Source organism: Phalacrocorax aristotelis, chromosome 8, assembly GCF_949628215.1.
Source record: "Phalacrocorax aristotelis chromosome 8, bGulAri2.1, whole genome shotgun sequence".
Classification (NCBI taxonomy): domain Eukaryota; kingdom Metazoa; phylum Chordata; class Aves; order Suliformes; family Phalacrocoracidae; genus Phalacrocorax; species Phalacrocorax aristotelis.
The window spans coordinates 34,205,583-34,227,346 of NC_134283.1; the positions used below are offsets into that span (position 1 = coordinate 34,205,583).

The window sequence follows — 21,764 nt, forward strand, 5'->3', positions numbered from 1 at the left end:
GCGGCGGGTAGAGGCAGCGGGGGCCGGGCCGGGGCGTGGCTGCCCGGCCGTCCCGCCCCCGGGAAGGGCTTCCCCGGCCGCCTCGGAGGGGTCCCTCCGGCCGGAGCCCGCCGGTGCGGGGGGGGAGCCGGGGACGGCGGGCGAGGGAGACCCCTCGCTCTGGGGCTGCCGGGCACGGCGCGGGGTGCTCATCAGCCACCGCAGCGCCCGTACCACCCCCCGCTCCCGTCCTCAGCCTGGGGCACCCGGCGCTGCGGCCTGGGCTGCGTGGTGGGGAGCCCGGGGGGAGCCGATGATCCCTTTAGGGCTGCACTAAAGCTGTGCAGGGGAGGAGATGGCTTTAGGGAAAGCAGACTGGAAACTACATGGACTGGTATCGGGGTGGGGGAAGAAGAGGGGGGATCACAGTACGCACCCATGGCACATGGCACACTGCTGCAGGGCCTTAGCGGCTGGTGGGACCAGTGCCAAAGGTGACTGGGAGGTTTGGGGAGGAGCAACTGCACCCCACAAGAAGAGCGTCAGCCAAGAGGCAGGACCTCACGGTTCAGAGCTAAAACCTTGTCCTGGCCTTGATGACGTGGTGGCACCCTGATAGGGGACAGACTTCCAGCCATGAGCCACCCTGTACTGGCAATGGGAGAGGGGTGACAGTGGCAGCCTGAGACGGTGGCAGAGACCCTTTTTCTCCACAGGGCCACTTTTGTGCCCCCATGGAGAGCCCAGCCAGTTCGGTCATGGCTTTATCTTGCAATTGCCTCCTAGTCAGCTGCTGTCCTTTGCCCCAGCCCATCGCCGTTGTGCTTGGGGGCTGCCAGCAATTCTCTGTCCTCTTCACTGTGCTGGTGACCACTTGTTGTGTTTGGCCTTGTCCTCAGCCCCGGTCATGGCCGAGAAAACACTGATGATGCCAGTGCCAGGTAGGCACAGAGTCTTGTCCCAGCTCACACTCAGGCCAGCCGCGACCCCTCACTGGTTCCTCAAGGTGCCAAGCCCTCAGCCCTGCTGTCGGTTTGGGTTCAGCAAGGCGTGATTAAATATTCCTGCAATTGTTGTTGGCGTCTCCAAGGAATACTGCCAGATTTGGCACACCCCCCACTCACGCCCTCCTTCTTGCTCAGACTTGACTTTTGCAATTGTTTGCTGGATGTTTTTCCTTCCGCCTCCTCCGGCCATCAGCCCAAAAGACTTTGGCAGCAGAATGAGGTGGGTCAGTGGTGGCCTGGTTGAGGGGCTGCATCCCTGGGAAGCCCCGTGCAGTGGCTCCCTGGCAGGTTCCCAGGAGGGGACAGGATTTTCCCCCCTGTCAGTTCCATACCACATCCCTGAGGCCAGGCATGCATGGGCGGCTTGCATGGGCAGCCCTTGCTGGCTGGCCTGGCACCTCAGGAGAGGGAGGCACAGGCTCATGTCAGCTGCCAGGGAGGCTGTTGGCACAGAGGGCTGAAAGCAGGCGGAGAGGTGCAGTTTGCAGGCTGCCATTCCTGCCTGCCTCCTGCTGCCTGACTCCCTGCCTCTGCCTCGTGCCTTCTGCTGCCTGTTCCCCTCTGCCTGCCACAGCCTCCCTTGCCTTTGCCTCCCTTTGCCTCCCACAGCCTCTGCAGCTGCCCTCTGCCCACCTCCTGCAGCCGCCAACAGTGTCCCTGCCTGCACCCTGCTGCCAGCCATGCACCATCCCATGCCCATACTAGGGCAGCTCCCACAGGAGGAGGAGGCAGACCCCCAGGAAGGTTTGGGTGCCCTGGGGCCTCCCCAGCTCTCCTCATCCATGAGTCCTGCTGCCAGGGGTCTCCCTGTGGTCCACACCATGGCCAAGGGCACCCACCCCATGCCACGGCACCCACGTTAGGCACACACTGCTATCGCAGAGAAAACAGCCTAGCAGGCACTGGGAGCGTGCCTGGGTGGGCACAGGGAACGTGGCTGGGGAGCAAAGGCCAAGGGAGAAATGGGTGCCAGGATCTGGTCCTGTGGGCAGGTTTGGTCCCCCAGTAGGGTGGCCCTGGGCAGCACTGTAATGGCATTTTGGGGACAGGAGGATGGGGTGCAGGGCAAGGGTGCAAGGCAGCCCACCAAGGCCACCCCCAAGTCTGCAGGCCTCTACACGGGCAAGGGGAACTGGGGTGGGGGGACCTGTGGCAGCCCCAAAACTGGGGGAGGGCAGTCATGGCAGAGCCAGGGTACAGCTGGCTGCACACACCATGTGAATCCCCATGCCCAGTGAACCTCCTCATGCTGTGTGACCCCCCTCCGCACCATGTGACCTCAATGCCATGTGACCCTCCCCCATCTGACCCCCCACCACGCTGTGACCCCCTCCCCATGCCATGCGACCTCCCCCAAGCTGTGTGACTTCCAATGCAATGTGACCTCGTCCAGGCCATGGACACCCACCATGCTGTGTGAACCCCCCTCACGGTGTGCAAGCCCCCAGACCCTGTGCACCCCCCACATGGCATGCAACCCACCAAGCCATGTGACCCCTCAACACTGTGTGCCCCTCTCAGTGCACAGTACCCCCACTCAGGGCAGGCTCCCTCCCTCCTGCATCAGTGGCGGAATCACACCCCAGTGAAGCACAATCTGAATGTTGATCCCAGCCATAGCCACAGCCCCTCCCTGGGCTCCCCCCTGCTGCCACCACCCTGTCCCCACCCCACACGTCTCCTGGAGGAACTGGAGGTCTCCAAGGAGCCAGGGGTGGCCTAAGCCAAACCTGGTGCCACATGGCTGGGGGATGCCTCAGCACCCAGGGTGCCCTGGCATGGCTTCACCCTTTCCATGCTGCAGGCTGCTGCTTTCACCCCTCCTGCCTGTGCTGAAGCAGGGCAGAATGAGGCTGGCCCCATTGGGCAGCTGCTGGTGCTGGAGTGAAGTTGGTTGTGGGGCTGGAAGGAGCCCTAGGAGTCAGCTACGGGGCAGGGGATGGGCATGGGGGAGGTTTGGATGTATTTTGGAATAGTGGGGTTGATGGGAGAGGTGCCACCCTACCTACTCTGGGGCCAGATCCAGCACCAGCAACTCCTCAGCCTCAGCTCCCAGCCCATCTGCTGCAAGGCAGGTACCAGCACCCCCGGGACAGGCACGCATCCACCGCACTGCCCTGAAACGTGACTTTGGCTGTGATGGTGCCAGGCCCTGCGCCGGGCTGCTGCTGGGGCTGAATCCTGCCCAGTGCCAGTGGGTTCCAGCACAACCCACCCATGCTGGCTGGGTGTTTGTGTTGCCTGCCATTGTGTTTGCACTGCACACAACCCAGCTGTTTGCGTGGAGCCAAGGGAGCCGAGCCTGCTGACGGTGGTGGCGGGCATGCCTCTGCTCTCTGCTGGCAGCACTGTGCTGCCTGTGCCATTTCTCCATGCCCAACAGGGTGATATGGCTGTGCCTGCATCCTTCCTCCCCACACATGCTGCAATATCCGCTCACCCACTGCAGCCCACGCAGATGCCCTCTGCACACCAGGATGGCCACAGCCCTGACGTGCTCCTGGCCCTTGCCGTGACACCCGCCACTGGCAGCTCCCTCTTGCCCCACTCTGGATTTCCTCAGTGGTGATACATCCCTCCCCAGTACATATCCCCACAACTTTTCTCCCAGGAAGAGCTGCCACGGGGCTGTGCCGCCCCTCCTGCTGTAGGCACAGGCACCCTGGAGCAGACACCGATGCTTCCACTGCCTATCTGGGGTTGGCCTTGCCATCCCATCTCCAAAGTCTTGCGGGGTACAGGAGGGCTTGGGGACATGCTGCTCCCCCAAGACCACCAGTGCATCTTTGTCCCCGTGGGTCACTAGAAGGAGGCAGGGGGGTACCCTGGCCTCTGGCCCAGGTGGGGGCAGCAGGAGCTGGCCACACTGGGACCTGTGGGACTGGCCCTGGTGTTTTGAGTTCGTTGTTTTGGGCTCAGCTCCTGTGTGTTGGTTTATGGCCAGTTTAAACCAGTTAGCAGCTTTTATAAGGTGTGGGATGAGTGGGATTCTGCAAGTGCTGGCAGGTCTGGAGGGGAGACCACTCCTGTGGCGGCTGGTGCTGGTGGCCATGTAAGCCCACATGCCCAGGGTGGCCAGGGCAGCTTTCTGGGCAGCCGATACCCCCTCACAGCCCAGACCAGAGGGGAGCAACCCTGAAGCTCCCTACCAGGCTTTCGACTGCAGCATGTTCACCTCCAGCATGGCCCCAGCAGCTGATCAAGCCAGTGCCACCCTGCAGCAGGAGGACTGGGGGGACACCACCTGCCCGCTGCTATTCGTCCAGCTCAACCAGCTCCTCAGCACCCCAGCAGGGCTGGAGTGGAGAGAGACAGCCAGGTAAGCATGCCTGCAATGGTCAAGTGGCCTGGGGACACTTTAGGAAGCCCAGCCTTCGAAAGGCCAGCTCCGATGGACCCCACGGCATCTCCCAAGGCTGGTGGTTCCTCAACCTCAGCCCCAAAGTAAGGCTGCTCATTGCCCTCTGCCCTCGCCAGTACTCGCACTGCTTCTGCCTGGCTTAGGGTGATTTGTTTCATGGGAGAAGGCAGGGTGTCAGGCAGGACACAGGCAGTGACTCTGCACAGGCACAGAACCCTTGCTTCTGCTCCTCCAATGCTCCAGTGGCTGCACTGTGGCTCGGACAGTGCTTTGACACTCCCCAGATCCAGCTGCCTGGCACATCTCAGGAGGTGACCAGAGGGATAGGTCGGGGCAGGCTTGGCTGGGGACAGTGGGGCCCATGGAGAAGAGCTGGGGCCAGCTGGGTGCTGGAGTGGGGCAGGAGCATGGCTGGGATGTCCCCATGCCCCATACTGCCCCTCTGCAGCTCGGCAAGGGTACAGGGGCATGGGCCGTGGGGGTCTGGGGGTAGTGATGGTCTGGTCGGAGGCTCTGGCGCGGTGGACAAAGCCACTGGGCTGTGGCTGTGATGTCCCTACCCAGCACCCAGCCCTCTTCTCCCTGGCATGGCTGCCTCTCAGCAGGAGCCTGCTCTGCCAGAGCACGCTCTCCCCGTGCAGCACGCCGAGCACTGCAGCAGTGCGCCCACCCATGGGGACAAAGGGAAGCTCTGTTTGCACCCGGCATTAAAATATTTGGCACGGCCTGAGTGTGGCAAACAGCTCAAGACACTTCTGTTCTGACTCCAGCAAGCACTGCTAAAGGCAGGGCAACCCCCAGTCCCAGGAGCAGCCCTGCAGAGAAGGACTGGGGGATACTGGTGGGTGACAGATGGGGCATGAGCCGGCACCATGCACTTGCAGCCCAGAAAACCAAGCATCTCCTGGGCTGCATCACCAGCACTGTGGCCAGCAGGGCGAGGAGGGGATGCTTCCTCTCTGCTCCACTCTGGTGAGACCCCCCTGGGGCACTGTGTCCAGCTCTGGGGTCCCCAGCACAAGACAGACAAGGGCCTGTGAGAGCAGATCCAGAGGAGGCCACTGAAATGGTCCAAGGGCCAAAAGAGCTCTGTTACGGAGAGAGGCTGAGAGAGTTGGGGGTGTTTAGCCTTGAGAACCCGGGGAGGCCTTACTGAGGCATTCCAGTATATAGAGGGGACTTTTAAGAAAGACAGAGAGAGACTTTTTACCAGGGCCTGTAGTGACAGGACAGGGGACAATGGTTTTACACTGAAAGAGGGTAGATTTAGATTGGACATAGGAAAGAAATGTTTTATGATAAGCGTGGCAAGACACTGGGACAGATTGCCCAGAAGAGTTGTGGATGCCCCATCATTGGAAGGGTTCAAGGTCAGGTTGGATCGGACTTTGAGTGATCTGACCTAGTGAAGTTGGCGGAGGGTTGGACTGGATGGTCTGTGAAGGTCCTTTCTAACCCAAACCATTCTGTGATCTCATGACTGGTGAAATCCCCCTGATCAGGAGACTGGAACAAGATGTGAGTCAGCAGGAATGGGGACATGATTGCTGAGGCTGCCCACCTGCTCCTACTCTGCGAGCCCATTGCAGCCCCCTCTGAGCCCCCCCAAAAACCCTTCCTGCCTGTGCCAGTCCCATACCAAGCTCAGAGGTGGACCCAAGATTCAGCTCCCGCTGCCTGGCATGGAGCACAGGACTACCCTGCTTCTGACCCCACACACCTCCCTGGGCAGGTGGATGAAGTTCGAGGAGAAGGTGGAGGATGGTGGTGAGCGCTGGAGCGCGCCCCACATCCCAGCCCTCCCCCTGCACAGCCTCTTCCAGCTGAGGATGTGTCTGCAGAAGGGGACAATGCTCCTGGATCTGGATGCCCCCAGTTTCAAGGAAATAATCGGTACGCGGGGAATGCAAAGGTCACCTACTGGGACGGGCTGGTCACCAGAGAGGGACCAGGCCACCAGGAGGTCCCTATATAAAAGCACTGATGCATAGTAGCTGGGTACCTGGGGCAGCTGCCTGCTGCTCCAGCAAAGTGGGTTTTTCCCTGGGCAGTCCCCACTGGGGGGACTCAGGGTTGCTCCCATCCCTGTTGCAGACAAGGCACTTTCCATGCAGTCTGAGGAAGCAGAGTTGCAGCCCGAGCTGAGGGAGCGCCTGACAGCCCTCCTGCTCCGCCAGCCACGGCACCAGCCCACCAAATCCCCACTGCAGCTCCTCGCTGAACTCGGCCTCTCTCCCTGCCGAGGTAGGCACACAGTGCCCAGCCATGGGTAGTGACACGGCTGTCCCACTGGGCATCCCTCCACTGCCACCAGCCTGGGGCAATACACATGCTGGCTGTTCACTTGCACATGTATTTTACTGCTTGCTCCCTTTCTTTGCAGGGGACGACAAAAGCCAGTCTGAGCCCAGAGCCCAGCTCTCTGAAACACCTCTTAAGGAGCAGGTAAAGCAGGACGGAGCTGGGGTGAGAGCAGCTGATGCATTGCGAGTGCCCAGCCACTGCACCCCTTTCCTTTCAGCTGAGAAACCAGTTTAAGAAGAAGGTCCCACCGGGGACTGAAGCAGCCCATGTTGCCGTTGGTGAAGTTGAATTCCTGGAGGAGCCCTTCACTGTCTTCATCCGCCTCAGGCGAGGGGTAGCCCTCGGCTCACTGGCCGAAGTCACTCTCCCCAGCAGGTAAACGGAGCACAGTTGATGGCTCTGCGCCCCACTTTGACCCTGTCTCCCTGCACCCTCCCACACATGACAATGCTTTGCTTAGCAAAAGCAAAGGGTATGGTACCCAATGCTACATGCAGTCCCAGAACCCTGGCTCACTGCTTCTCCTTCTGCTTTTCCCAGCTCCTTAGGAGCATGCCAGGATGGACTGAATGGAGCATCTGTTGGGAAGATCTCGGGGGCACAGCCCCTGGTTTATCCCCACTCCGGCTCTGCATTCACTCCCCTCCTTAGGAGGGTCTGGATGCTCTTCACTTACTAACTGGGAGCATGGGGGCTCATAGCGGGGAAGGGACACATGTTTGCAGGAGCTTCTTGCCCTCCCGCTGCCCGTGTTACTCTCCTGGGCGGTGGAGTGGCTTTTGTGGCACTGTTGGCATACGGGGAAAGGAGCAGGTCAGGAGGTGTTTCTCCGTGGTTGAGGAATGCGTCATCTGACCATAAGGGGAAATGATCAGTGTGTCCCTTGAGCTGGGGACTTCCTTACAGACCGTGCAGAGGAGGCAGGCAGGGATCAGGAGGGACATTGCCACCTCCTGGTCACTCTGCCCAGAGCACCCGTCCTCCAGGAGCTGGATGGAGCAGGACATCCACCCCCCTCCTGCTCCCTCCTTGGTGGGAGGTGTGTGACAGGTCCCCGGGGAGCCCCCGTGGATCTCGAGGGGCTCATGACAACCCCTTGTCCTATATTTTCCTCTCCCAAACAGGAGGTGAAGGAGAGCTTGTCCCTACCCATCCCTTTGCCTGCAGTGCCATCCCCTTTGCTGGCTGCTCCAGGCTGTCCTGTAGGTGCAGCCACCACCTCGGGGCTATCTCCCACCTAGGTCCATCTCTATGATCTTAAGATTTTCCCACTGCCTTGGTAAAGATGCCTGGGTGAAAGCAATCCCAGATGGCTACTGTCACCTCCTGACCCCTTGGAGCAGGCTCCAGGAGGCCTCCAGCACTGATGCCCCTTTCAGGGCTGCAGCAGGTTCTGTCGAGCCACCTTCAGCACCACTTGTGCTGTTGGAGGAATTTCCCTACCCCTTCTCTAGAGATTTGCTTGGGGTACAATCACTGGAACTGCTCCACAGCCTTGGGGTACCAGGATTGTAACTGTTCTTGCCAGTTTTGGAAAGGAGTGAAGGGCTTCATTAAATATTTGGGTGGTCTGTCCCTCTGGAGGCTTTATTATTTTGTAGCACCTTCTGAGGTGTGGGATTTTAGCCATATTTCTTCAAGGACTCTGAACCCTCTTTCCAATCTCCTCCCTTGTCCCCATAGTCCTATCAAATCTGCTGCCCGTGCAGCTGGCAAGCTCTCCTTCCCAATGCCAATGTTCCTGCATCCTGCCTGTGAGCAACATTCCCATGAGCATGACCCAACAGACAGCTCCACCCTAGAGCCTGACCCCACAGACATCCCCATCCTAGAGCCCAACCCCACAGACATCCCAATCCCAGGGTCTGACCCCACAGATATACCCATCCCAGAGCTCGTCCCCATAGACACCCCCAGTTGAGGATGTCTCCTTCTCTGGTCTCCCTTGGGGTTTCCATGCAGTGGGCAGCAGACGTGTCTTGCCTTCTTCCCTCATCCACCTGTTTAGGGTCACCACCCCTCAGGACGTCAGCAGCCCCCCAAGCCTGCCCAGCCACTGTCCCCAGCATTCCCACAGCACCACAGGCTCCCATAGGAGAAGCATCCCTCAGTGAAGAAAGGGCTGCTCAGGACAAGCACTGTCTCGCCCACAGGTTCCTCTTCATTCTGCTGGGTCCCCGAGCCAAAGTGAAAGCCTACCACGAGGTTGGCAGGGCCATGGCCACACTGCTGACAGATAAGGTGAGCCTGGTGCAGCATCCATGGGTGAGATGGGCTCAGGATGAGGCCTAGGCTGTGGACACTGGGGCTTCTCTCCTCTGCCAGCTGCAGTGGGGGAGGCAGAGGATGGGGCGAGCTGGTGGCCTCCCTTGCCCAGGATAAGAAAACAAAGGTTTGGGGCAGGTCTGTAGGATGTAGGTACACCTGTTACACTGAAGAGGATGGGTGTCTTTTTTGGTGATGGCTGCAGGCTGTGAGGAAGGCTCTGAGTGTCTGAACATTGGGATGTGGTGGCTAAATCATGGCATCTCCCTGCAGCTCTTCCAAAGGGTTGCCCGGCAGGCTGAGCACCGAGAGGACCTCATCGCAGGGATGGAGGCATTCCTGCATGAGCTGACTGTGCTTCCTCCTGGGAAATGGGACCCCAGTACACGAATTCCTCCATCAAGCTGTCTGCTATCTCCACACAGGAGGTAGGCTGGAGGGACGGCACCCACTGCCTCTGCCAGCAGGGTCCCAGATAGAGACCTCTCCCTATGACATTGAAATCTCCATCTCCGTGGGCATGAAGCCACACAGGAGCCAACCCTTGCCAGTTAGATCTTCCCAGCCAAGACCCTCTGCAGCTCTGGCTGTTGACCACAGCTCTGGTCCCAACTGCTGTTAGTCCTGCTGTCCCACTTGGCAAGGGATGGCAAAACTGCCCCGCGTGCCCTTCAGGCAGGAGCTGCTGGGAACACTGGGTTTCAGCACTCAGATGTGAAACTCATCCTCCGAGCAGGACATCTCTGGCTCTGCCCATCTCCTCCACCAGAACCGGTCCCACTAGGGCTGGCTCCAGGGCCTGCTGGAGGAGATCATGGTTGGGTTGGAAGGGACCTTTGAAGATCCAACCCCCACCATCTCTCCTCCTTCTCCTGATCTTTCTCCTCCTCCTCATTATCAGGGGAGGCCCAGACCTGCTAGCACCCCTCTCCCCTCTCCATCCTCCCTGTCCCCTCATAGTGGCCCCTAAATGCAGCTGGGTCCTGAGGGCTCCAACCTGAAGATTGTCATGTCAGGCTCTGGTCTGCCACAGGACCACCATGCACCCGCAAGATCGACAGTCCCACGACAATAGGGACATGGCAGCAGCTGGGGACAGAGCCAGCCTGGGACACCCGCACTCCAGGCAGGAGCTGGAGAGGACAGGCAGGTGGGTGACTGGAAGGATGAGGGTGGCAGGAGGTGCAGTAGGATGCTGAATTCCGGGCAGGATGCTGGCTCTCCCCAGCACATGAGTCCACGGTGTCCAAACCACTTTGGGCTGGTGTCTTCCAGGGAAGGGACTGTCCCCTGCTTTGCAGCTCTCTCAGGGGATGACAGCCAGCTGAGGGGGGCTGCTCTGAGATCTCCCTCCACTACCCCAGGCTTTTTGGCGGGCTTCTGCGAGACATCCGGAGGAAGGCACCGTGGTACAGCAGCGACTTCTCCGATGCCCTGCACCCCCAGTGCCTCTCGGCAGTGCTCTACATCTACTTGGCAACCATCACCAATGCCATCACGTTTGGGGGCATGCTGGGGGACGAGACTGCCAACATGCAGGTCAGTGTGGCCATGAGGTGCCCTGCACCAACCCCACTCGGCCCAGCTTGTGGTTTTCCTGGGTGCCCACCTCCCACAGGTGCTTCGGGAGCCAGTAGTGCCCCCAGGGCATCCTGAGCATCGCCCAAATCCTGCATCCTTCCCCGGCCCCTGCAGTTCCCAAGTGCTGACCCTGCACCCTGCAGTGCAGGGAGGTGTGGGCAGCTGCCTGCAGCTGTGTTGCTGTGGGGGCCCAGGCCTAGGATGCCCATCCGTACCACACACCTGGCTCCTGGCACCCCTCCACTGCATTTCAGGGGGTGCTGGAGAGCTTCTTGGGCACAGCCTTTGCCGGCTCCATCTTCTGCCTCTTTGCCGGACAGCCTCTGACCATCCTGAGCAGCACTGGCCCTGTGCTGGTCTTTGAGCGCCTTCTCTTCTCCTTTAGCCAGTAAGTACCCTGCCAGGGATGGTTCCTTGGGCCACTGTCCCCTGGCCGAGGCATGGGCCACCATCACACCAGGTGGGTGTTGATGTTGAGGCTTTGGGTCACCCTGCTCACCAGGGACCACAGCCTGGATTACCTGGAGTTTCGCCTCTGGATTGGGCTCTGGGTGGCCTTTTTTGGCATGGTCTTGGTGGCTACCGAGGCCAGCCGCCTGGTGCGGTACTTCACCCGCTTCACCGAGGAAAGCTTCTGTGCCCTCATCAGCTTGATATTCATCTACGACTCCCTGAAGAAAATGCTGAGCCTGGCAGACACCTTCCCCATCAACTGGCAGTACCATCTGGACAACATCACCTCCTACAGCTGCATCTGCATCTTGCCCAGCCCTGGTGAGCCTAAGCAGCCACCGGTCTGGTGGGGAGCAGGGGGCTGCTGCCCTGGGACCCCACTGCAACCCTGCTGCTTGGCTAGAAGGGGGAAGGTGCCGGAGGAGGAGGAAGCTGCTCAATCCCATCCTCGCCTGCCTGACCACATTGGCACCTTCCTCCACTCCCCTCCATGGCATCTGTCTTTCTGTCCCTGCCTCCTGGCACTGCCCAGGCACTGGGTAGGGCAGCGCCAGGAGCAAGGAGAGTCTTGGTCTGGCTCCCGTGGCTTCAGAATGGGGGATGCCAGGGACTGGAGGTGGACACCTGGGTGGATATTTGCACTGACATTTCTAGCCTGATCTTTAAATCAGGGAGTGTTTCCTGGGGCCGGAGGATGTGTCCACGCTGATCCTGCAATTGGGACTCACACTGTGTACCAAAAGCATCAGTGTTGGGCACAGCCTGGGGCCAATGGTGCCTCTGAGTGGCTGGTGCTTCAGCCAAGCCCTTCACAGGGCCGTCCCCCCTTGGTGCTCCCTGGGCATCAGCTGGTGCCGGGGCCTCAGGGGTCCCATGGGGCCCCATCCAGAACCGTGAGCCTTTGGAGAGAGCCTGGGGACCCACCTCAATGGCAAGGTGGTCCCAGTCATCCCTGATGGAGTGTCCCCATGGTGCTGGCACCCTGACCCCCCTGTCCCCTTGCAGGTCACAGCTCCACAGGGAATGACACACTGTTCTCCTCACCCCTGGCCCCTGAGCAGGTACAGCCTCTGCTCCCGGGTGGGCAGGTGAGGGGCTGGGATGGGCCCAAGTTGTCCGTGCATGACCCCTCCTCGCCACCTGCCCTGTCACTGCAGCCTCCAACCACCCCAGCCAGGCTGAGCAGGAGCCAGTGCCTGGGTCGAGGCGGGCACCTGCTGGGGACCAGCTGCCACTACGTGCCCGATATCACCCTCTTCTCCTTCCTGCTCTTCGGGGGCACCTTCCTCTCCTGCACTACACTCAAACGCTTCAGGAGCAGCCGCTACTTCCCTGCGGGGGTAAGTATCCTTCAGCCGCCCTGGTGGCATGGCCACCCATCCTGGTGGCATGGGGATGGCTCCAGCTGCTGTGACCCAAGGGTGGTCCTGCGCCAGCCCCACCACCCCAGCGAGCCCAGGCCAAGCCCTCTCCATCTGCAGGTGAGGAAGCTGGTGAGTGACTTTGCCGTCATCCTGGCCATCCTTGCCTCCTGTGCTGTCGATGCTACCCTGGGCCTGGAGACCCCCAAGCTCATCGTCCCCAGCGAGCTGAAGGTGCCAGTGGGGTGGGCATGGCATTGTTAGGGAGTGGGTCTGTGCCCCCCACAGTGGCCAACCCACCGTGCTGCTGCTGTCCTTCCCACCTCCAGATCCATCCTTATAGGGGTGTGGACTGTGACCCAGCAAACAAGAAGGGATTGAACTGCAGCCAATCCCACATTCTGTAAATGACCTTGCTTGGTCATGGACTAACCATGCCATGGTACAGCTCATGCTGAGGCGAGAGCCACAAGCTCATGTCCAGGCTTGGGCTCCCTGGCCTGGTTGCAGAGCGGGGCTGGCAGCGCCTCAGAGTAGCCCATGCTCGCCGCCACCTCCTTGGGCTTGCCATCATCAACACCCAATGCCACTTCTTCCACCTGCTCCTGGGAGCATATGCCTAGCTCCTGGCTTGTGGTGCCCAGGAGCAACTCCCTGCTTGGCCACAGCTGGCATGTCCTCATGGGGTCACACTGCCCAGGGTGACCATGGGGTGGGAGCATCCCATGGATGAGAGAGGATGCTCTTCCTCTCCTCACGTGGATCATCCCTGGGTGCCCGCAGGGCTCCAGCCTGGGCACCCGGGGCTAGTCCTGTCACCCAGTTGCACCACAGACCCCACAGGTGGGTGGCAGCTGCTATGACCCTTCTGCTCTCCACAGCCTACAAACCCAACACGGGGCTGGATCATCTTACCCTTTGGAGCTAACCCATGGTGGGTCTGTCTGGTGTCTGCAGTGCCCGCTGTTCTTGTCACCATCCTCATTTTCATGGACCAGCAGATCACAGCTGTCATCCTTAACCGCAGGGAGTACAAGTTGCAGGTGTGAGGGGGACAAGGGACAGGCAGGACCCAGCCAACGGGGAGTACTCAGGTCCTGGCTGGACCCCATGGGCCAGGGGGGCAGCCAGGGGAAAGTGGCACCCCAAACCAGCCGGCAAGGTGGGCAGACCCCACTGCCGCCCCTCTGATGCTACTGGGGAGACAGCTCACCCCCAGCCCTGCTGCCTCTCCCGTTGCAGAAAGGAGCAGGCTTTCACCTGGACCTCCTCTGTGTCTCCCTCCTGATGGTCATCACCTCTGCCACTGGCCTCCCCTGGTATGTCTCAGCCACTGTCATCTCCCTGGCACACATGGAGAGCCTGAGGAAGGAAAGTGCAAGCTCGACCCCTGGCGAGCACCCTGAGTTCCTGGGCATCAGGTACACAACAAGCCAGGACCCCCTGCCCATGGCTGTGGAGCCAGGGGACAGGGATGTGTCCACGCTTCCATGCTGGCTGGCAGACCTGGCTTTGGGGCTGCATGTGTCTCCCTGGTGATGCCACCAGTCCTTGTGGCCATCAAAGCTGAAAAGAGCAGAGACCCTGGGGGCAGGGAGGGCAGGCAGGGGTGGTGGGCTCCCAGAGGATGCCAGGGCACCTGTGACACCTGTATTACCATCCGCAGGGAGCAGAGACTGACTGGCCTGGCTGTCTTTGTCCTGACAGGGGTCTCCGTCTTCATGGCACCCATTCTCAAGGTAGGGTGCCTGGCTGCTGGGTTTGGCCTCTTTTGCAAGGTGGGGGCAGGGCAGCTGTATTCTGCAAGGCTGGGGGTTACTAACCACGCTGTCCCTCATCCCATCAATCCATCATGGGAATCCTGGCTGGCAGGTAGGGAGCTGAGCACTGCATGGGAAGGGGCTGGGCAAAGGGTTTGGCTTAAGCATGAGCAGGACTGCCAGTACACCAGCGCGCAGCTGCCCTGTGCCAGCTGGCCAGCCTCCCTGTGGGCCCCCTGCAGTCCTCAAACATACCCCACCACTACCCTCCACACCGCCACGTGGGATGCCGAGCCTGGCTGGTGGTGGCTCTTGCCTGCTGCTGCTGCCACATTAGGCAGAGCCTGCCCAGAGTACCCTGGCCACATCTGGATTACATGGGTGCAGGCAGGAGGTCCCTTTTCCTCCACTCCTGTCCTCACCTCTGACGATGGCCTTGTAAAGCCTTTGATGTGCTCCCCCACAACATTCTTACCTCCAAATTGGAAAGAGATGGGATTGATGGGTGGACGGTCAGATGGATCAGAAATTGGCTGGATGGCTGCGAACAAAGACTTACAGTCAGTGGCTCAATGTCCAAGTGGAAACCAGTAATGAGTGGTGTCCCTCAAAGGTCCCTACTGGGACCAGTACTGTTTAATATCTTCATCAATGACATTGACAGTGGGATCGAGTGCACCTTCAGCACATTTGCAGATGCCACCATGCTGAGTGGTGCAGCTGACATGCCTGAGGGAAGAGGTGCCATCCAGAGGGACTTTGGAGAGCAAAGGTGCAACCCTCAGTATCAACATAGCCTGGGGATGGGTGGGTTGGGAGCAGCCCTGCAGAGAAGGACTGGGGGATACTGGTGGGTGACAGATGGGGCATGAGCCGGCACCATGCACTTGCAGCCCAGAAAACCAAGCATCTCCTGGGCTGCATCACCAGCACTGTGGCCAGCAGGGCGAGGAGGGGATGCTTCCTCTCTGCTCCACTCTGGTGAGACCCCCCTGGGGCACTGTGTCCAGCTCTGGGGTCCCCAGCACAAGACAGACAAGGGCCTGTGAGAGCAGATCCAGAGGAGGCCACTGAAATGGTCCAAGGGCCAAAAGAGCTCTGTTACGGAGAGAGGCTGAGAGAGTTGGGGGTGTTTAGCCTTGAGAACCCGGGGAGGCCTTACTGAGGCATTCCAGTATATAGAGGGGACTTTTAAGAAAGACAGAGAGAGACTTTTTACCAGGGCCTGTAGTGACAGGACAGGGGACAATGGTTTTACACTGAAAGAGGGTAGATTTAGATTGGACATAGGAAAGAAATGTTTTATGATAAGCGTGGCAAGACACTGGGACAGATTGCCCAGAAGAGTTGTGGATGCCCCATCATTGGAAGGGTTCAAGGTCAGGTTGGATCGGACTTTGAGTGATCTGACCTAGTGAAGATGGCGGAGGGTTGGACTGGATGGTCTGTGAAGGTCCTTTCCAACCCAAACCCATTCTGTGATTTTGTGGTGGAGAAACAAGAGACCAGCATCCCTGGTCCTCCTTCTCCCTTTGTGGTGGGTGGCAAGATACAGGGCAGTGAGGGGTGTCTGTGGGGTTTGGGAGCCTCCCTCAGGGCAACTCCTCTTGCCTCCCCAGCCCCAGGATGAGCTTGGCTTGGTCCTTTATGGAAGGACCCATGTCTCCTTATAATCCCCGCTGCCACAACTGCAGCAGCCCCAGGACTAGAAGTTACCTTCCACCTCGGGCATGTGGATCAATGCTTCCTCTCAGAGGGCTCTTGCATGATGCTGGGGAAGCTGACCCAGCCCTGGGTAGTCCCTGTGTCCCTGGTGGAATCTATGAGGAGCAGAGAGTGACCCCCATCTCCTTCCTTGCCTGCCTGGGCTTGGGAGAAAATGAAACCATGCTGAGCAACACAGAAGGCAGGAGCCAGTTTATGGCTGCAGAGGAGGAGGTAAAAAGGAAAGTGGTGTGCTGGGGAGGCAGGACGCCCCCGCATTTATAGATCCGGAACCATAAGCCATATCCCCAGGTTGGCTTGGTGTCATGTTCTCCATCTCCAGCCTGGATTGTTCCCACCATATGCTGGAAAACAGGGCAAGGAACTCAGTGTGTTTCCCCTCTCTGAAGACTGCAATGTCCACATGTGAGCATCATCGCAGGGAACACGTCTGGGCTTTAAAGACCTTGATGCCGTAAGATAAGCAAAAAGCTATGAAATCAAACTGAGCTGTTGGAAATGAAGGAAGGAAATGCTGTGGCCATGTGTGCAGCATGGGACGCTCAATGAGTGCAGCCCCCTCGGCAAATCACACCCTGCTGACCCCTTGCCCCACTGTTTTGCAGCACATCCCGATGCCAGTGCTGTATGGGGTCTTTCTGCACATGGGGGTGGTGGCACTGAACAGCATCCAGGTGAGTGGGGGCTGTGCCAGGGGTGCTGGCAAGGGCTGTTTTGGGGATGAGAGGCTTTGCTCGATACGAGCTCTCACTGCGCAGCAGAGCCTGGATTTTAGTTCTGCGTGATGTGCATTCTGGTGAAGACCTGTCCCCCACCAGGCCCAGGAGAAGGAGGGACAGAGGGACCTTTCTGGGGCAGAGGAAAGGGAGGTGTCTGGGATGCTGAGGAGCATGAGCAACTTCTGCACTGATGGATCAGGTGGTTTGGGAGAAGCGGAGGGACCAGTGGATAACCCAGACTTGCTCTCAAATCTGCAGGGATGTCCCCATCTGAGGGCCGCAGGCAGAGCTGGGACCTGCTGGTCCTTTGGGCCTGGCATTGCCACTGATGTGCCAGCTCTGTTCCTCCCCTTAGAAAACCAGGGAAGAAAAATCCCCACTCTGGAAATATCTAGCCCCTTTTTCCCTCTAGACAGTACATTTTCCTTGTAATTTCCCTGCTCATCCAGAGACAGGCTGGGAAACCCCCTCCCTTCCTCTGCTTGGGAATCTGGGATTGTGCTCTGGCAAAGGCAACAGCAGTCTCCCACATGCAGGGAGGGGAATCAAGGGGTTGTTATCTCTCAATCAACCCTTTAAGACCAGCTCGAGTCCTTTCTAGATGTCTGCCTGGAAAGCGCTCCACTGGCCTGGGGTGATGGTGGTACCAGGACCTGTGGTCTTGCAAACTCACCTGCCCAGGCATTGTGCTGGTGGTCAGCGCAGATGGCAGAAGGGCTGAACTGCAAAAACAATGGCAAAACCCATCTGGCCAGCCCTGGTCCCAATGGGGAGGTTGGTGAGAGCTGCCTGAAAGCTGGATGTATGTGACCCACATGCCATCCTCTTGCTACAGCTCACTGACCGCGTGCGGCTGCTCCTGATGCCAGCCAAGCACCAGCCAGACCTCGACTACCTCCGCCACGTGCCCCTGCGCCGGGTGCACCTCTTCACCATCATCCAGCTGCTGTGCCTAGCCCTGCTCTGGGTCCTCAAGTCCACTGTGGCTGCTATTATTTTCCCAGTGATGGTATGACAGCCCCTTTAATTGGGCAGCACTGCTTTGGTGCTGGGCTAGGTGCTGCCCACACATGCTGTGAGCATTGCCAGAAGCCTGGCACTTACCTTGGGCAAGGGACATGGGCGCTGCCCTGGGTGGGGGCGCACACCCTGGCAGGTGGCATATGTGGGCGCTCAGACCCCCAAGGGCTGGGATCCCTGCAGGGCCACAACGTGGCTTTGCCACCAGCCTTCGCCTCCTGGGTTGAGGCCGGTGAGGCTGTCACTGCTTTACAGGTGTTGTGCAAGTATCATCCTCTGGGACCAAGCCAGGAGAGCTGACATGCCTCCTCCCTGGCATTTACCAGGGGGACAGAGCGGGTGCGACAGGGACCAAGCTGCCTGTTCCCTGGCCCCCAGCCCCAAGCACTGTGTGATGCTGATCTGCACTTTGCCCCGGTCCCAGCTGCTGGCGCTGGTGGGGATCCGGAAAGGGCTGGAGCGCGTCTTCTCCCTGCATGACCTGCACTGGCTGGACAGCCTCCTGCCCGAAACAGCCAGGAAGGAGGCAGAGGGGAAACAGCCCAGGAAGCAGAAGGAGGTGGAAAGCAATGGTGAGGAGGTAGGTGATGTCCTGGGTGCTACGCTCTTTAGCAGCCATCCCTGGGGATGCTTTTGTGCAGGGGCCGAGCCTGGCCATGAGCCTTACTGCTAAGCCGGGCAGGGGCTGAGCCTGGCCTGAGCTAAGGCTAAGCCGGGCAGGGACTGTGCTGCTTGGTGGGGCTGCAGCTGGCAGCGCGGCGGGAGCAACTGCTGGGAGCGCTGCCAGTCTTGCCCCCTTACTTCTCCCTCCAGACTGAGCTGATGCATCGCCGAGGACCAGCGATCAACATCTCAGTGAATTAGGACGGCAGTCGGGCCGCGGGGCGAGGCGAGGGGCAGCGGAGGCCGAGGCCGGGGCCACCCGGGTCGCTCCTGGCCAGCTCGGCAGCGGCGGGTGCGGTCTGGGCGGGAAGGGGACCTCGCAGCGCCGCCAGGCCCGGCCCCAGGGCGCGCAGGGCCTCCCCCGCCAGGCCGGGCTCAAGGCACCGTCCGGCCTGAACCCCCGCCACTCCGGGATGGGGTGCCCCGGAGGCCGCCCGCCCCGCGGTCCCCGCTTCACCCCTCCGTGTCCCCTCGCCCCTTGTCCATCACACCGCCCAGCGCCCCACCGGTGCCCGTGATGACGCAATGCCCCGCGCCCCGCCCCTCGCTCCCTCGCGCGCCCCCGTGCCCGGCCGGCAGCGCTGACAGAGGCCACGTGGCCGCGTCAGTGTCGTCACGGCGGGCGGAGCGGCAAAGAGGAGCAGAGTAACGGGGCGCTCAGCCTATGGCAACACGAGCTCGGGATGGGAGGGAGGGAAGGAAGGGGGCGGGACGTTTGCCTCGATAGGCAGCGCCCGGCTCCAATCGCCGCTCGGGCAGGCGGGCGTGTGACGGTCTCTCGCGCTGACGGAGACCTTCAGAAGGTTTCGAAGGGGAAGGAGGGCCCAGGGCACGGCAGAAGCCAATCGGACGGCACCAGGCGGCAAGTGTTGTGAGCGATGTGCCTTCAGGCCAATCAAAACTCGAGACACCCGGATTCGCTTTGACCGACAGCCCTCTCGCCCTATCGGCGCCTGCAGCTCTGGCAAGGCACATGACTGACGTTCCAGACGACCAATCAGCTCCCGAGAAGTTCAGGAAGCGAGGCCGGGGAAACGGGGCGGGGCGGTGGGCTCCAACCGCCTCGGCGTGCGCTCTCAGGGCAGCATGCTGGGAGCGCGTGACGCTCCACAGAGTGGCGGGCGCCATGCCCAATAGCAGTCCGCCATCGGCCGACGGCGGCCAATGGGCGCGGGCAGAGCGGCGGGTGGGCGGTGCGGCGCCCGCGGCCGGGTAGGGTGTGAGAAGTTAGAGGCGCTGCTGCGGTGCCGTGAGGGGACGGAGACGGCTGGGCTCTGTGAGCGGCGGCGGCCCCGGATCAGCGCGATGCTCACGGACGGCACCGCCGCCCCCGTCGGCGACGAGGAGATCGACTCGGTCGCTCCTCGGGCGCCGCCCGCCGCCGAGCCGCCCGTCGTGGCCGGGCCCTCCCCGCTGGGCTTGCGGGCCGTGCGCCTCTTCGGGGAGGCTGGGCCCGGCGGGCCGGGAGGCCCCGGCGCGCCCGCGGCCGGCGAGGCCGCCCTCGACTTCAAGCTGGCGGCCGCTGTGCTGCGGAGCGGGGGCGGCGGCGGTTCCGGCAGCGACGAGGACGAGGTGTCCGAGGTGAGCGATCCCGCCGGCGGGCCCAGCCCTCCCTCCCCTCCTCTACGCTGCTTCCTGACAGGCCCGGCCGGCGCCGGCGCCCGCCCTCCCGCCTGCCGCCAGCTGGGCCATCGGCGCCACCCCGGCCGGCGCGGGGGTCGCGGGCCGCACCACACCCCCCTGCCCTTCCCTCCCCTCCCCGGGTCGGGCCTCCCCGCCGCCATGGGTGTGAGCGGCTTCACCGGGACCGCGGGGGCGGGGTCCCGGCGGCCCCGCACGGGCAGGGCGGCCCGGGGCCTGCTGCTGAAGCCGGGGAGGGGGGGTGGGGGGTCTCGGCACCGTCGCGCCTCCTGGCGGGCTCCGGGAAGGGGGGCTGGGCGCCCCGCCTGCACCCTCCTGGGACGGCTGGGCCCGCGGTTCGCTGCTTTGCTCTACCCGCGGAGGGTGCGGGAAGGATGTCTCTGCTGCTGCCTCCTGACCTCTAGGAGTGATTTCCACTTTCAACCAGGTTTGGAGGGAGAGGTGAGATCCTCCACCCAGCGGAGAACAAAGTAAAGCCTCCGATCCCCTGTATTGCTGCTCTGGACTCAGGTGGAAGGTTTCCCAGACTGCTAAATTCCTGTGAAAGAGAGATATATTTTTACACTTTTATGTAGTAGAAATGTTTCCTACCCAACAAAATGGAAGAGGGTAATGGAGGTGTCTTCCTTTGATCTTCCAAACCTGCAGAGAGTTTTCAGGGGGGGTGTGGGGGAGGGACCAGAGCCATATCCCAACCAAAATGGAGCGTTGTTGGGCCTGTAAACTTGCATCTAATACTGCTTTATGTAGCCTAGGGAGAGAAGATAAATGAAGGCTTTTATCTGTCACTACTGCCCACTCATCATACACCAAAGGGTGATTCTTATTTCCTTAGTTGCCTCTTTTAGAAAGAAGACTTGAGATCCCAGCTGCCATTGTAGCCCTTATGTAGCCTTAGTGGAAGAAAGGAGAAAGTGGCTAGCGCTTGCAAGCTTGTTGCAGTCCCAGTGTTTTGTACTTATGTGTGCTCCTGCAGGAGGAAGAAGATGGTAGCCAAGGAGATACATGCCATTTTTCCTTTGGGGGCCAGAAGTGGGTACATCAGTAAGTGTCCACGTTTCTTCTGGAGAAACGGAAGGAGGGGAGCCTGCATTCATCCTCCTGTGCCTAAATTTTTTGCTTTCCATTGATGATCGTCTTTTGTCCAGCCCTTCTGAAACCTGAACTGACAGGTCTTATCTGAATAAAAAAAGTGATTAAACTCATGCAGACCCACATTTGTGCTTTGCTCGTGGCCACCTAACCTAAGTTAAAAATTGTGTTAACAGCAGGGCATTGAACTAAACTAAAAATCTGATCATCAGGCAGATGAGTACTTGTGTGTGAATGTTCCTTGTGTGATTGATATCCTGAACATATGATGACATGGGGTTATGCGTTCAAGTACATACCTGTTTTGGGGAGTTTGAAGGCCTACTGTAGATAGAATAGGATGCAAGTAACATGAGTTTCCGCTGTCTAGGATGCCTCTTATGTCACATTTTAATGTATCTTTGAAGATACAAAGCAGTAGTTACAGAACCTGGAAACTGATGGGAAATGGGCTGTATCGGAGTGTTTGTGGCTCTTTAGAAGATGAGCAGAGTTCTGCTTTGACAGCTTATCCCTTTTTGACCCCGCCCCAATATTTAAAGGATGTGAAGATTGAACAGCTAAGATGTTTACTAAGCACTCTATTGGTTTTTAGACTATAGCAAGTATTAATAAAGACAGCCTGGGTCTGGGAGGTTGGCACTGAGGTCAGAGAAAAAAAAAAGGTTCCCAAACAGCTGTTGTAGTAAAATTACATGTTGGAAAAAAAAAAATGGGAAAAGCTTTCTTATTTAAAATATATAATTAAAAAAAAGTTGGAATTAAAACACTTCGAGATTTCCAGAACACATGTAGAAGAGTTGGGCTAATCCTGAAGCTGAAATTGCCTGGGG

General features: G+C 59.8%; 2 protein-coding genes across 20 annotated transcripts in view; both read left to right on the top strand.

Annotated features, from left to right (window-relative positions):
- The first annotated feature begins 3,999 nt into the window (after positions 1–3,999).
- Positions 4,000–18,490, top strand: SLC4A9 (solute carrier family 4 member 9). The gene is made up of 21 exons (XM_075102412.1): positions 4,000–4,305; positions 6,080–6,240; positions 6,442–6,591; positions 6,731–6,792; positions 6,869–7,026; positions 8,805–8,892; positions 9,190–9,344; positions 9,950–10,066; positions 10,281–10,455; positions 10,752–10,885; positions 11,000–11,271; positions 11,956–12,011; positions 12,108–12,290; positions 12,432–12,545; positions 13,193–13,354; positions 13,554–13,732; positions 13,978–14,050; positions 16,402–16,470; positions 17,351–17,524; positions 17,960–18,115; positions 18,349–18,490. Exons 1-21 carry the CDS (start codon positions 4,049–4,051, stop codon positions 18,397–18,399), a joined length of 2,946 nt encoding a protein of 981 aa, XP_074958513.1. The 5' UTR covers positions 4,000–4,048; the 3' UTR covers positions 18,400–18,490.
- Positions 18,491–19,370: 880 nt separating this feature from the next.
- Positions 19,371–21,764, top strand: part of ANKHD1 (ankyrin repeat and KH domain containing 1) — a 123,032-nt gene continuing 120,638 nt past the window's right edge. For 13 of the 19 annotated variants that reach the window (XM_075102387.1, XM_075102388.1, XM_075102391.1 and 10 more), the window contains exon 1: positions 19,371–19,779. In XM_075102387.1, coding sequence (XP_074958488.1) covers positions 19,504–19,779 — 276 coding nt within the window. In that variant the 5' untranslated portion in view covers positions 19,371–19,503. The remainder of the gene's footprint in view (positions 19,780–21,764) is intronic. The other 6 variants (XM_075102389.1, XM_075102390.1, XM_075102399.1 and 3 more) reach the window with 3 other exon arrangements.

What these genes read in the sequence shown, in the direction of transcription:
- SLC4A9 (XM_075102412.1), top strand. Translation starts at nt 4,049, where the DNA reads ATGCCCAGGGTGGCCAGGGCAGCTTTCTGGGCAGCCGATACCCCCTCA. An exon ending in CAGTTTCAAGGAAATAATCG is followed by an intron (nt 6,241 to 6,441) that starts GTACGCGGGGAA and finishes TCCCTGTTGCAG; the next exon opens with ACAAGGCACTTTCCATGCAG. An exon ending in TCATGGCACCCATTCTCAAG is followed by an intron (nt 14,051 to 16,401) that starts GTAGGGTGCCTG and finishes ACTGTTTTGCAG; the next exon opens with CACATCCCGATGCCAGTGCT.